Source organism: Triticum aestivum, chromosome 2D, assembly GCF_018294505.1.
Source record: "Triticum aestivum cultivar Chinese Spring chromosome 2D, IWGSC CS RefSeq v2.1, whole genome shotgun sequence".
Taxonomy (NCBI): Eukaryota; Viridiplantae; Streptophyta; class Magnoliopsida; order Poales; family Poaceae; genus Triticum; species Triticum aestivum.
Window position 1 is genome coordinate 631,572,237 of NC_057799.1, and position 15,275 is coordinate 631,587,511.

General features: G+C 45.9%; 1 protein-coding gene across 1 annotated transcript; it reads right to left on the minus strand.

The window, feature by feature from the left end:
* Positions 1 to 4,804: 4,804 nt before the first annotated feature.
* Positions 4,805 to 9,406, minus strand: LOC123050587 (L-type lectin-domain containing receptor kinase IV.2-like). The gene is made up of 2 exons (XM_044473360.1): positions 7,813 to 9,406; positions 4,805 to 5,758 (listed from the first exon to the last, which is right to left on the minus strand). Exons 1-2 carry the CDS (start codon positions 9,209 to 9,211, stop codon positions 4,863 to 4,865), a joined length of 2,295 nt encoding a protein of 764 aa, XP_044329295.1. The 5' UTR covers positions 9,212 to 9,406; the 3' UTR covers positions 4,805 to 4,862.
* Between the last annotated feature and the right edge of the window lie 5,869 nt (positions 9,407 to 15,275).

Genomic DNA, 15,275 nt, shown 5'->3' on the forward strand with positions numbered 1-15,275 from the left:
GTTTTGTAAAAAGCAAAAGAAAATGATAAAAACTTCAAAAATTAAAATCCTTCCAGATGTAGTTATGTTACTACATGTACTAGTTAGGAAAATTTAAAAACTTAAATTTGGACATGTTTTGCAAAAAGTGTAGGGAAAATGTAAAACGGCTATAACTTTTGCATACGATGTCAGAAAAAAACGTATAATATATCAAAATGTTCAGCACGAAAATCCGCATCCGATTTTTACTGCCTACGACCTGTTTGCAAATTTTTAGAATCCTCAAATTCTAAAAGGAAAAAAATTTATGCTCAAATTTCTTTTTTTTTTGAATTTTTGTGAAATCTGGTCAAACTATGGTCAAACTACTTATTCAAGAAGTATTAGTGTTACTAGATAATTATTCAAGAATATTAGTGTTACTAAATAATTATTTCAGTTTTTTTGAATTTTGGTCAAATCTGGTCAAACTGTGGTCAAACAATGGTCAAACTAATTATTCAAGAAATATTAGTGTTACTAAATAATTATTTCAGTTTTTTTTTGAATTTTGGTCAAATCTGGTCAAACTATGGTCAAACTGTGGTCAAACTATGGTCAAACTACTTATTCAAGAAATATTAGTGTTACTAAATAATTATTTTTTTAGAACAATAGTTTCAAACTCAAACAGTGAAATGTGTGACTTCATGCTCAAGCTAAATTCCCGAGGGTTAATAGGATTGACATCTTACTATTGTCAGGAAAACAACAAGTGCAGACTTGGAAACGAGGGAGGGTGATTAGAGATTAGAGGTTAAAATAATTCAGAAATTTGCAAATAAAAAAAATTTCAAAAAAAAAATCATAAAATTTCCTTTAGTACTGGCTGGTGTTACCAACCGGGACTAAAGGTGGACCTCCAGGCAGCGGCCACGTCGAGGGCCTTTAGTCCCGGTTCGTGTAAGAACCGGGACTAAAGGGGAGGCTTTAGTAATGACCCTTTAGTCCCGGTTCCAGAACCAGGACTAAAGGCCCTTTTTCTACTAGTGACTAGTCGTTAATTTGCTCCTATTCTACAATTTTCTGTTAATTCCCCTCCTCCGGTAAATATGCAATGAGAAGAAAGGGCATTAGAATTGAGTTATAATGTGCAAAATATCGATAGTACAGAGAAATTTATAGCAAGAAATAGTGATGCAAAATCACCCCCCAAGCTTAGACCTCACTTGTCCCTAAATGAGTGCCGAGCTTGGTAAACATGACCATAAGTTTAGGCAACTGACCCTTTTTCTTCTTTTAGTTATTGAGTTAACAACTCACAACAATTTATACCATTATAATTAAAAAAACTACGATATTCTAGAAACATTTACACCATAAACTCACATAGCCTGGGCACGCCTTGCGTCGAGAAACACAGCCAGCAGCAGATTGCGGCCTTGCCAAGGCAGGGAAATGGCAGCCCATAAATGTTTTCAGCTGCATCCGCACGACTGCATCGCTACATGATTAGTGCGCACCACTGCAAATCGACTGAAATAGTTTTCTGGTCAGTTGTCTGGCGCAAATTTTATTTTCAGTCTACTGGCTAATGGGAAATGTAAGTAGGGTTAAAAGTTCACCAAAATTTCAGTGAAAATTTCGAAATTTCGCATATTTCTGTGTTGTCCGAAATATTTCTAACCCCAAAATTTCGATGCAGGTTCCAGCTGATTTCAAAATAAATTTAAATCATGCTAAAATTCATTAAAATTAAGTAACATTTGAAATCTCAAAATCCAAAATAATTTCCGAAATATGTGAAATTTATTTCGGTGAGGTCCGAAATTAGTTTGTTTCATACCACGGATGGTTATTGATCTCATACCACGGAGAGTGGAGGACCATATGAACGAAGCATTAACTAAACCTGTCTCGGACTCTGAAATTGGCGATGCACTATTTCAGATTGGTCCGCTCAAGGCTCCCGGACCTGACGGTTTTCCGGCGAGGTTTTTTCAGAGGAATTGGGCTGCTTTGAAGGGAGATGTGATCAGAGGAGTACATAATTTTTTCACTGATGGTGTGATGCCGGAAGGAATAAATGACACTACTATAGTACTAGTACCAAAACAATGATCCTCAAAGCATCAAAGACTTCCGCCCTATCAGTTTGTGCAACGTCATTTACAAAGCCATATCCAAGGTTCTGGTTAATAGGTTGCGGCCTTTCCTTGACGACCTTATCTCTGAAACACAAAGTGCTTTCGTACCAGGCAGACTAATCACGGACAACTCGTTAATTGCATTTGAATGTTTCCATAAGATCCAACACAGTAAGAACCAGAGGGACACATATTGCGCGTACAAGCTGGATCTTGCAAAAGCGTATGACCGTGTTGACTGGAATTTCCTTGAGAAGGTGCTACAGAAACTGGGTTTTGATGAGAGGTTTACAAAGTGGGTGATGACGTGTGTAAGGACAGTGAGGTTTTCTGTCAGATGTAATGAAGATCTCCTGGAAACCTTCTCCCCCTCTAGAGGGCTCAGACAAGGTGATCCCCTCAGCCCATACTTATTTCTCTTTGTGGCTGACAGCCTTGCTACCTTGCTTGACAGAGAGGTGAGAAACGGAGGGATCACACCAATCAAAATTAGTCGTGGATGCCTGGGGATATCAAACCTGCTATTTGCGGATGATAGCCTCCTCTTCTTTAAGGCTACAACAGCCCAGGCCACCAAAGTGAAAGAGGTACTAAATGCCTTACAAAAGGCTACGGGTCAACTCCTAAGTCATAACAAATGCTCACTATTATTTAGTGAGGCGAGCATTGACCAGGAAAGAGAGGAGATCAAAGAAATCCAGGGAGTGGAATCATCCTTGTTTGAGAGTAAATACTTGGGCCTTCCAACGCCAGAGGGAAAAATGAAGGACGGCAATTTTCAGCCGATCATGGAGAGATTTAGGAAGAGATGCAGCAATTGGAATGAGAGGTTTATGTCCCAAGCGGCCAAAGAGGTAAACGTGAAAGCGGTGGCGCAATTCCTCCCCACACATGTAATGGGGGTCTTTAAACTCAATCAGAGCTTCTGCGACAATTACGAGAAGGTAACTAGAGACTTTTGGTGGGGAGACAAAGATGATAGACGTAAGGTCCACTGGATGTCATGGGAGAACATGACGAAGCCAAAATGTGATGGGGGGATCGGCTTCCGGGATATGCATATGTTTAATCAGGCCCTACTTGCCAGACAAGGATGGAGGCTGCTACACAAGCCAGAGAGTCTCTGTGCTAGAGTGCTAAAATCCAAATATTATCCCAATGGTAACCTTCTTGACACCGTCTTCTCGTCGGATGCATCACCCACGTGGAGGGGAATAGAGTTTGGCCTGGAACTCTTGAAAAAGGGCCTCATCTGGCGAATCGGGGATGGAAGGAACATTCAAATCATAAGAGATCAATGGATCCCAAGGAAAGAGGGGCTGAAGGTGGCATCATTTATAAAGAGGTCCAGACTCAGGTGGGTTAACCGGTTGATCGACCCCCAGACAAAAGAGTGGAAGGTTGATCTAGTGAAGCAAATTTTCCATTCCTTCGATGCGGATGAGATTTGCAAATTAAAAATTCCGCGGGTGGGAGTCGGCGATTGTATCGCTTGGCACTATGAAAAAACGGGCGCATTCACTGTCAGGAGTGCTTACAAACTTGCATATTCGCTTAAGGGAAAAGGTACTGAAAAAGCTACGAGCTCCTCAAGGGACCCGGGTGACCGCAGCATATGGGATGCCATCTGGAAAGCAAAGATCCCGGAGAAGGTGAAAATCTTCGGTTGAAGAGTGGCCACAAACTCCCTGGCCACCAAACACAATGCCTTCAGAAGGACTATTGTGGATGACAGTGTATGTGAAATATGCGGAAGGGATGAGGAAGATGAGCACCATGCCATTGTCGCATGCGCCAGAAGTGTGGCTTTACGCCACTCTATGAGAGCCTTTTGGGAAATCCCTAGAGAATCTGAGTTCAAAAATACAGGGGTAGACTGGCTGCAACTGCTGCTGATCGCCCAACCTGAGGAGGTCAGAACCAAAGTAATGTTAATTCTGTGGCAAGCCTGGAGTTTAAGGAACAATGCCATACATGGGGATGGGAAAGATACTGTCTCAGGATCTGCCCAATACCTACTCAGACTACATGAGGAGTTCCTAATGGCGGCAAGCGAAACTGCTGAGATGGGAGAAAAGAATAAACAGTCTCTGCTCCCTACGAGAGCATGCTTGCCAACAAGTGCAAATCCCAAGTATTGGATGGCTCCCCCAGCCGGCAAAGTTAAGCTGAATGTGGACGCCGCTTTTCTAGTGGAATCAGGGGACACGTGGGGGGGCGCGGTAGCTAGAGATCATAGAGGCCATGTCTTCCTATCAGTAGGCCGGCGTTTGGGCCAGTGCAGCTCAGTAGAAGAAGCTGAAGCAGCAGCGGTGGTGATGGGATTAACTGAATTTGCCAAATACCATCAGGGTACTTTGATCCTAGAAACTGATTGTGCGGGAATCGGGCGAGCCCTACAGGTGGAAGAGACATGCAGATCAGCCTGCTTCGCATCTATAGCCGACGCGAAGACCATTGCATCAAGCTTCGCAAGTATGGAGTTCAGTATTGTTAACAGGGGGCTGAACAAGTTGGCCCATGAGCTGGCTTCTAGTGCGCGAAGAACTGGAGATTTCCTGCTCATAGCTGATGTCCCGGCTGATTGTAGAGATGTTTTGACGAACGAGGTCGTCCCAACCATGGTGTAATTCGGTTTGCCATGGATCTCAAAAAAAAAGAAAAAAGAAAAAAGAAATTAGTTTGTTTCCGAAATAGAAAACCAGTAACAATGGATTACACATAACAATAGATGCCTATCGTCTACAGATTGGATTACACATAACTCTCTATCTCCCCCGCGTCTTTGTGCTGATCTACATTCCGAGCCCTGCGCTTGGTGATCTCCGACGACATGAAGCTCGGCATGGTCTCCTCCTCCTCCCAGTAACGAGAATCATCACGGCTCGTCCCCGCAAACCCATCATCCACGTCGTCGTCCAGTAACGCCCCCTCCGGCGGCCACACAAACGCGGGCTTCACCAGCGGCACGTCCGGCAGCGGTGCCGTCTTGGCGACAACCTGCAGCACGTTGGCCAGGGTCGGCCGGTCCGATGGGTTCGGGTTGCTGCAGGACAGACCGAGGAGCAGCAGCCGGGCGGCGTCGTCGGCGGCGAACTCCATCCCCGACCCGCGGAGCTCGGCGTCAACGGCTTCGAGCAGCCTCCCCTCTTGATGGAGCCACCAGACCCAGTCGACCAGCATTGGGAACTCGTCGTCCGCTTTGCCGAGCGACCTCCTGCCGGTGACGACCTCGAGGACCAGCACCCCGAACGCGTAGACGTCGGTCTGCCGGGTGGCCTTGTGGCTGACGGGGTACTCCGGCGCGATGAAGCCCCAGGTGCCCGCGACGCCGATGTCGGTGAAGGAGTTCTTGTCGAAGGCGACGACCCGCGCGAGGCCGAAGTCGCCGAGGCGGCCGCGGAAGGCCGAGTCGAGCATGATGTTGCTTGCCTTGATGTCGCGGTGGAGCACCGTGCGCTCGTACTCGTGGTGGACGTAGTGCAGACCGGCGGCGACGTCCTTCACAATGTCGTAGCGTCTCTCCCAGGGCAGAACTGGCTGTTGGTGGCCACGGTGCTGTTGCTTTTCGTGGAACAGGTGCTTGTCTACGCTGCCATTGGGCATGTACTCGTAGATCAGTAGCAGCTCTCCATTCTCGTAAGACCAACCTGAAAATTGTTACGTCATATATAGTACTCCTATATACAAGATAAAAAAAAGGTAATGCTAGCTGAAATCTAAGTCAATTTTTAAGCATGACAAATCAAACGTTTTTAATGGCAATTTATGTTGGTGCGAGGATGGCATATTTAGTTTGTAAGCATGGCAATTTTCTGGGAAAACAGTGAACCGAAAGGGATTTGTCATGCTTGCCAACTAAACTTGCCATCCTCGATAAATATAAATTCTCATAAAAAATGTTCGATCCATGATAGAAAAATATAACGTCAGATTTATAGCTGACTACTTAAATAAATACTACAAGTATGGTCACAGATGTGAAGTTGGGGGTTTTGTGACAAAAAAAAGTGGAGCAAGCAGTGTCACTAATATACGAAGTTAAGGGATAAAATATGACAATTTTGGTAAATAGAGTAACTAGTGCCACAACACTTATCTTTAGGGGTAAGACCGTCATTTACTCAAAAGTATTAGTATAACATAAAAATATCATGGACAAGAAATCTGGTTATGCTATTTTCATCATATATACCACAGTTCAAATTAAATAAGATTATACTATCTTTGTTCCATTTTACTTGACGTTTTTAACCTTCTCAAATATTCAGGTTGCTAATCTGGACCACTAATTTTTACTCTCTCTGTAAACTAATATAAGAGCGTTTAGATCACTACATTAGTGCATTAAGGCGCGTATAGTATGGTTGTACAAATATAATATTAGTAAAATATACAGAAGTTGTATGAAGTTTCAAAGTAGATGATGGCCAAAACTACACATAGTAATACTTTTTGACATTGGCTCTTAACCAAAATAAATTGTTTTGATTTATAAGATCAATTAATAAATTATTAATTGGAAGTGAATGATATTTTCATGGCATCGTTTCACAATTTCTGTGTATATATGCATCAAATGTAATGCTCAGCAAAGTTTGCTAGAGCCAGTGCCAAACTGTAAAACATCATATATTTAGAAAGGAGGAAGTAACTTCTATGTACCAATCAAATTAAATAGATTTAAACCTACTCGCGATTGAAGTTCAAATGGAATCTAAATCTGCAACCAAAAATAGATGGACGCCAAGTTTGCCGTCAAAAGGCACATTACTCTTTTTTGCTGAAATCTATGTTCACGTACATAGTCATCTTACAACCAAAAAGGTTCTAAGACTAGCAGTTTGCCACCAAATTAAAAAATGGGGAATAAAAAAAATTCATATATCGAGTGATCTTGGGCAGTTGGGCTTCCGTCTGCTACCATCATCAACCAAGGAATAGAGATTGTTAAGGCCTTATTTGGTTTACATGAATTTTGTAGGAATTCTATAAGCTAGGATTTCTGTAAGAATTTTTTTCTTTCGAAACCTTTAGTTTACAGGAATAATATCTTATTACTCTCTTCGATGCAGCCAGAGCAGTTCAAGTCGCCTGTTGGTCTTACCGTGCAAATTCTTGATGAAATAAAAGATTGGAGCGTGCGGGTGTAGGTGTTGGAGGATTAGATCGTTTTGTGAGGAGTTAGACTTTGTTTTCTTTGTGTGGTGTGGGTGTATCCGTATTTGATGTTTGCATCGAACATTGGACTCTTGTAATCTATTTGCTCCCTTCTATAAAGATATGGTACGTCTTTAGCATACTCTTGAAAAAAAACTTTCCGATGCATATTAACTATTGCTGATTTAGTATAAAACTATATTAAATCAGCCACTATTAATATGGAGGAGGGAGTACTATACATGAATGATTCCTATCCTTCATATTTGAAAAGAAGCTTGGACTAAATGGGAAACCCTTATCATATACAGAATGATCTAAATGACTTCTCTTTTCTTATACATATTTTTATGATTTGAGATACATGTCATCTCACCTGCTATAGCATTTCTATTCGACCATATTTCTATCTTATGAAGCAAAGGAGGAGGAGGAGGAGGAGGCCTAAGTTTGTAAAGACGGTTCAAACTTCCAAACACATACTAGTCAGAGTCAACATTGGTGGTGTCTAATAAGAACATGCATGGACCAAGTAATGACATACCAAGAAGAGGGACAATGTTCTTGTGGCGGAGGCGGTGGATGATGTCGACCTCGGCGAGGAAGTCCTCGTAGCCACGGTCGTCTTTCCGTGTGAACTTCTTCACAGCCACGTCGACGCGCCCCTCGCCGCGCTTCCCTGACCGGAGCGTTCCCTTGTACACGGCGCCGAAGCCGCCTCTCCCCAACTTCATCATCTCATGGAAGTTGTGGGTCGCCTTCCGGATGGTGGCGTGCTTGAACTCCCTGGGCACCCCGGGGAGCTGTCTCAGCACCTCTGAGAGCTTGAGCCTCGTCCTGAGAGCCCTGTACCTCGACGAGAAGTAGCAGGCCGCCATGAAAACGACGGCCGTGATAACGGCTATAGGAAGCACCACCGTCAGCAGTATGGCGAAGAATTCTCTTTGCAGCTCACGACCATGGTTCGGTTCACGGGGCATGGGTTCAGGCACGGGTTCCGGGAGCATGGGTTCCGGCGGGAGCTTCTCCATGGTGATGTTCCAGCTATAGACCACCGCCTGACAAGTGGGCAAGAATCTGCTCTTTGAGGCGAATAAACCGAAGTAACCCGAAGCGCCTTGGGGCGACCTAACGACGTCGGTGACGTTGAGCGGCATGTGAAGCGTGGGTTCCCCAGGTTTGGGCTTGCCGCCCTCGACCACATACACCGATAGGTTGTGAGCGGTGGCGTTGTAATCGATCCAGACGGTGTAGATCGCCATGGACGTCGTGTTCGGCTCCGGCTCGATGGAAACGTACATGCTGGTAGTACCTTGAGAATAGTAGTACTCTGCTTGACTGACCTCGATGGCGACGCGGCGGCCGTCGGGGAATGTGGTCCGGGACCTGGCCAAGGATGCGTAGGTGGCTCTGTGGAAGCCATCCAGAGGGGAAGGCAGTATCCCGAACATAAGGCCGCCGTCGCCGCGGCGTGATGTGTTGGCGCTCATGGTGAATGTGGCGTTGAAGGACGCCTCAAGCTTTGGCTCGTCGTACCTCCATGGCCATTGCCACTTAAAGTTGATGTCGGATGGTTTACGGACCGGCTGCCACAGAATGACTTCCTCCAGGAGGATGGCACATCCGGCCCGCCTCTTGGGGTCGGGCGGGTAATAAACGGGCGGCTGGTAGACGTCGTCGGTGGTGAGGTGGAGGGCGCCGTCTATGACGCCTGCGTCCCAGGAGCTCTGCAGAACTCCAATAATGGGCAGCTCAAGCTGGAAGATGCAGACGTCGCCGTCCTTCACAGGGGAGGAAGGGGAGGGCCCACAGTCCGAAAAAATTGATGCGGTAGAAGGGCGCACGGCTATGACCAATACAAGGATGCAGCGCAACAGACCTGGCAACGGCAGACTTACTGCAAGATTCAGCTCCTGCCGTCGCCGGGGAGGAAGGACCATCATCGTCGCTCACTTCCCCGTTTTCCTCTTCTAAACTCCTCTTCTCCTGTCTTTCTTCTCTTCTGGTCTGGTCTATCTATATGCATGATGGGAGTGAATTGAGTCCAGGAGCTTGAACTGTAGTAGCACGGCGTGGGAACGTATGTGGACCGTTGAGACCAGCGATAAGATGACACGTACGTGTGTCATGTTAGTGGTCAAGAAAACGCGTCAAACAAGTCAATACAGGACTGATTCTATTTATCTTCGTAGAGCATCTACAGCCGGAGACCTCAAACCCTCTCATACACCTGGGCGAACAGCACCGTCACTACATGGTAAAAAAAGCCGACCCAGACAGACGCCTCATACTGGCCTGATCGGCACCCCTCATATCAAGCCCAAATATAGGGCGGATATGGGGGACCCGGATGTGTCCAGGCACGTCCACGCGTTGTATCCGGCCCATGCTGGTCCACCGGACCCCACATATATTCATCCTCATCCGTTCCCCGAACCAAACCCTAGCCACTCCACTGCACTCCCCCCCCCCCCCCCCGCCTCCCGTTCGGCGATCTCCGGCCTTCCCGGTCATGGCGGAGTGAATAGCAAAAAACTACCACTATGGGTCATCGTTCGAAAAAACTACCGCTTTTTTAATTTTTTCAAAAAGCTACCACAAAATTGTTCTGCTGTTCCAAAAAACCCAAATGTCCATCTGACTTGGAATTAATCCCGTTTATGACAGGTCGGGCCCGCTACTAAACAGACCGTTTGTTGACTGTTTGTTTGACCGTTAACTTACAGCTGGGTCCCACATGTAAGTGCTCTCTCTCCCTTATCTCTCTTCTCCCCCCCTCTCTCTCCCTTATCTCTCAAAATCCCGAGCGCCACAGCCGGCGGAGCCACGGCCGCCGCCGCCGCCTGGTCCGGCCACCACCACGCCATGGGGAGCGCCTCCGGGCCGGGCACCACCACGACCGGCGGAGCCACGGCCGCCGCTGCCGCCTGGTCCGGCCACCACCACGCCATGGGGAGCGCCTCCGGGCCGGCCACCACCACGGTCGGCGCAGCCACGACCTCCGCCGCCAGGGCCGACCACCACCACGCCATGGACGCGCCGCCGCCTGCTTAGGTCCGCCCACCGCTGGCCATGAGCAGCCGCCCCGCCGCTGACCGCGAGCTCGAGCACGGGTGGGGAGCAGCCAGGGAGCTCGGGCGGGGAGCAGCCAGGGAGCTCGGGCGGTTCCAGCCCGCCGCGGCTGTTGCTTCCCGCCGGCCAGGGCCAGAGTTCGACGGCCCTGACGAGCTCGTCGGCATGGTGCTGGCCGGCTCCGGCGACGAGCTCCCCGGGAGGACGGGACTGCTTTTAAAAAAACAGGGACCCGATTGCTTTTATATTTTGTTTCAGGGACCTGTTTGCTAAAAAAATACTTAGGCCCCACCTGTCAATTATCAAAATAACGGTCAAATCAAACGGTCAACCAGACGAGTGGACCCGAGTTGTCATAATAACGTTTAAAGTTAATCAAAGTAGTCATCAGTGCGACATGATAGTTTTTTGTAACAACAGAACAATTTTGTGGTAACTTTTTGAAAAGATTAAAAAAGCGGTAGTTTTTTGGAAGGATGACCCGTAATGTGGTAGTTTTTTGCTATTCACTCGTCATGGCGGGCAACGGATCTGACCACGACCAGTCCAAACCCGTCGACTAGGGGTGTTGTTCCGTGCAGGTTGGAGGCAATAGCCATATATCCGCATTGCACTCCGCCGCTTACGGGAGGACTGCGGCCAACAAATGGCGAGATTTTTCCGGCGCGAGTCCATAGTGTCGGCACATTGGGCGCTCGGATCCTCCGGGGCTGGATCATCGCGGTCCTCTCGGGAGCCTTCCAATCTCCTTTTCCCATCACCGGTCCGTCGGAGTGTGAGTGCTACCGGGACGAGTGTGCCCACTGTGGGAAGGAGAGGATGAGGGTGGTCGAGGCCCGCCTTGCTACTAACATGGCGGAGGTGGCGGCGTGCGCTGCCCAGAGGAGGAAGCCATCCACGCCAGCATCTTAAAGCGGCAGCGAAGGAACACGCGCGCCATCGCCCTAGAGCAGAAACGGGCTATCTGTGCCATGGCCAGACTGCCCCCCAAGGAGGAGAAGGAGTAGAGCGATGGGTCAGACAGCTCCGGCGAAGAGCAGATCCGGCTTGATCCATACTGCTTTCGACCGCTAATTCCGCGAGATGGACGGCCTTGGATGATCTTCTCCATAGCTAGTATGTAGGGAGAACATGGCAAATTTTGGTAGTCCGATGGCATGTCCTGAGCCACATGATGTGGGTTGCATCGTTTACGTAGTTGCATGACTTTGTATAAATTTGATATATTGCTAATTGAGATGTCCAATTGTGAGAGGAGAAAATTGAGGACTGACCGGTCACTGTCCGTGGACACGCCTGGGCACGTCCACAGGCTTTTGAGGGATCGGATTTGCCAAATCCGGTTATAGATGCTTTTACATGAACGAATAAAAGAAAGTAGATATTGTAAGTGAGAAGTGTTGCCGGCCCTTGTTCTGACTCATCAGCATTTGGTGCTTTTGCATGAAGCGGAACCCGGCCGGAGCAAATAATTTTTATTTACAAGTGCGACTTGTAGTCTGAGGGTGCTTTCTCCTACTACCTCTGTAACATAATATAAAATGTTTTTTTACACTGTCATAATGTCAAAAGGCTGTCTTATATTATGATATAAAGGGAGTACAATTTTTTAGAACGGACGTTTGGCTCTCGGTCTCCACGGAGACCCTTTTTTCAATTTTTTTTTTTCAAAATTCAAACTTTTTGGTTTCAAAAAAATATGAATAAATTTGTGCAAGTAAACAAGAATCTTATTTGTATGTGTGTAAAATTTCATGATGAAATACGTTGAAATGCGACCTGTACAAAAAAAAGACAAATTCATGGATTGGGAGGATGAACAATATCATGTGTTAAAAAGCCTCAGATTTGTTTTTTTTGCATAGCCCTCATTTCAATGTATTTTGCCCTGAAAATTTACACACATGTGTGTTATGCCTTCATGTTTATCTGTATTTTTTTAGAATTTTTTTAAATGTAAAAATATGAATTTTGTTGAACTTTGAAAATTGAATTTAGAGGCCTCCATGGAAGCCAAGTTCCAAAGGCAATTTCCAGTACATTTTTTTCTTCTTCTTTCATTTCTTCTGTATGTATTGGCTGTTCCAGATTTTTAGTACCGGAGCAAGGATGCTACTACATGATTGTTTCTTATTCTATGATATTAATTTCCATGCTCGTGCATGTGTGAACAGCAGATGAAAACTACAAACAACAACCATATAATAAGACTGTAACAGCAATGTTCCTAGTAAAATATCTGTAAAAACAAAAGTTTTAAATAGCACCCTACGCCTCTTAGCGGTGGCTCGGCCAAAAGCTATGAAACGCAGCTATAGCGTGCTAAGCCCCATTTAGCGTTTCAACATAAATCAATACAAAAATGGAAACAAACATACAATCAGGCAACAATTTAACATATACTGAATTTATTTATTGTTTAGGCAGATTAAGTAAACTGAATTTGTATAATCAGTGGGCCTGCTTCTAAATAGGACTAGCATCAGCCAATTGCAAAAGAGGTATGATTTCTCATGCCTAACGATTCAGACCTGATTGCAAACCGGATTCAGGATCATGTGCTGATTAATTTAAGGCCTCACACAATGGTTGGTGTTTTTTCATTTCAAAAAAAAAAGCGCCAAGGTGATAATCAGAACTGTTACGGTTGTACCGGCAGAGTTATCCTAGTTGTTGTACAGAAGAACTAGTTGTTCTGTAGCATTCACAAGAGATGGAACTAAGGAAGTCACCATTGTTCTAGAGCATTTTTATTCTTGCGAATCATAAGAATCAGGGGCGTTCACCATTGTTCTGTAGCAATATCATTTGAGCAATACAAGCAAACATTTATTCCTATATGGATCTAGAGAGCATTCACAAGAAGAGATGAACAGAGGGTAGAGGAGCTTGCCTCCCGACGGGATGTGCTAGGTCCTGGTCGCCTGGTGGATGCCTTCGTCGCCGGCGGCAGTGTGGACTGGCGGCCCGGAGGAAGTTGCTAGGAGGGAGCAGCCGCAACGAACTGGCCGGGAGCTGCCTCGCCTGGTGGATGCCGCCGTGGCCGGAAGGAAGTGGCCAGGGAGGTCAGTCGCCGGAGTCGCAGGTCGAGGCCAGTGCCATGGTTGCTCGTTGGCCGGCCGCCGCCAGCGTTCTGCCTCGAGAGGTGGGGATAGGGTTGGCTCGAGAGGAGCAGTCCTCGGCCGGCCCGCGCTCTGATTTTCGTTTTGGACAGAAATTCTTGGGTCTGACGCGGGGCGCTAACGCTATCTTTTTTTTCTTAAAAAAAAATGGACGCTAACGCTATTTGGTAGCCTAAGTTACCCCTAGCACGCTACCACTTTTGTTTCGGTACAACCCTCCTAAACATTAGCCATCAGCCATTGATCCATCAAATCAAGGCCACTTTGCCGGCTCCGTTACAAATTGTGACACCGGATTTCTAATTTGGGTTAGTCACTTCTTTTTGCGGCGTCGAACAGAGCTAAACCAAAAAGAAAAAAGAAATGGCGCATATATGTAGGTTCAACTTGAATAGATGTGCACATAACGGAGAATTGGTTCACATATCCAGCTTGTACATGGTGAAATCTGAGATATGTGACACGAATGTTGGTACGATTATAGAGTCGAATGATGCGACTTTCGTTGAGAATATGTTTTCTACGAGAGATATGTCTAACTCATCTAGTCAGAGATCATCCACACCTTATGAACCCTCTGTTCCATTGATGAGATCATTGAGGATAATGACAATGAAGCTCCAAGAAAGAGCAACGAACAAATGACCGTAAAGTATTTTGGTGGAGATTTTATTGTGTACCTCATAGATAATACTCTCGCTTTCATTTTAGAAGTTTATGCATCTCCTGATGTTGACTACTAAAAGGAAGCTATATGTAGTGAGATGGATTTCATCATGACTAATAGGACATGGGAGATTACTCATCGTCTTTATGGATGTAAACCTGTAGGATATAAGGGCATGTACAATGATTGATAAGATAGTCTTATCTTAAGTGTTGCATGTAATTTAGAGATGACAAAAAAACATGTCTACAATGGGTCATCTCTTACCCTTATTTTCAATAACTAGCTATTTCAAAAAACGTGGTGGGACATATTGTGCTAAGAGATCATCTCTTGTCTTCTCTTAAATAAGAGAAGACAAGTCTTTTCTTATGAGTTCTTTGTCCTCCACCTCATCATTTATCATACGTGGCACTTCTAAGATAGCACCATTGTACATGTCCTAAATGTGTGTTCAAAAAAAAATCTTAGGTCCAATGCTATTATTGAAAAGTACAAGGCTCGGCTTGTAGACAAGGGTTGTATCCAAAAGAAAGGCGAAGATTTCTTGAGACTTACGCACCGAAGGCTAGATTGAACAACGGTGTCCAGAGGCTCAGGGCTTTCCCTATGGGCACAATGAAGGTAGAGAGATGATGAATGAAATCCTGGCGCTTTTGCTCTGGCTAGTAGTTTAAGTTAGTAATTTTGTAGTCTTCGCAGGTGTGACGCTCAGACGGATGGCTACGCTTTTTCTTTGAATTTTGTCCTTCGGTCTCCGATCCTTCTCTAGTTTGTCCATCTGGACGTAGTCGATGAAGCTCCAGTGTAGATTTCTGCCGTCTCCTTTGGGGTCGCGAGGTTACGGGTTTCTCGTCCTGTGCGACGTTGAGGTTAGATGTCGGTTGATTCATCTATTTAAGGGTTCAACGGCGACGACTACGGCTTTAGGGCGTTGGTCCTTTAGGGACGCGTGCATGAAGACTTTCTCGTTATCATCGGCCAAGTCGAGCAGGCTCAGATACGGGAGCGGCGACAGTGTAACTTCGGCGGCTCGTTTTGGCAGCAATAGTGGTCATTGGTGTTCTAGAGGTTTCGATGTAGTTTTTATTGTGTTTGAGGTGTGTTGTACTTCTGATGAACTTTCGACATAATATTTATTGGACT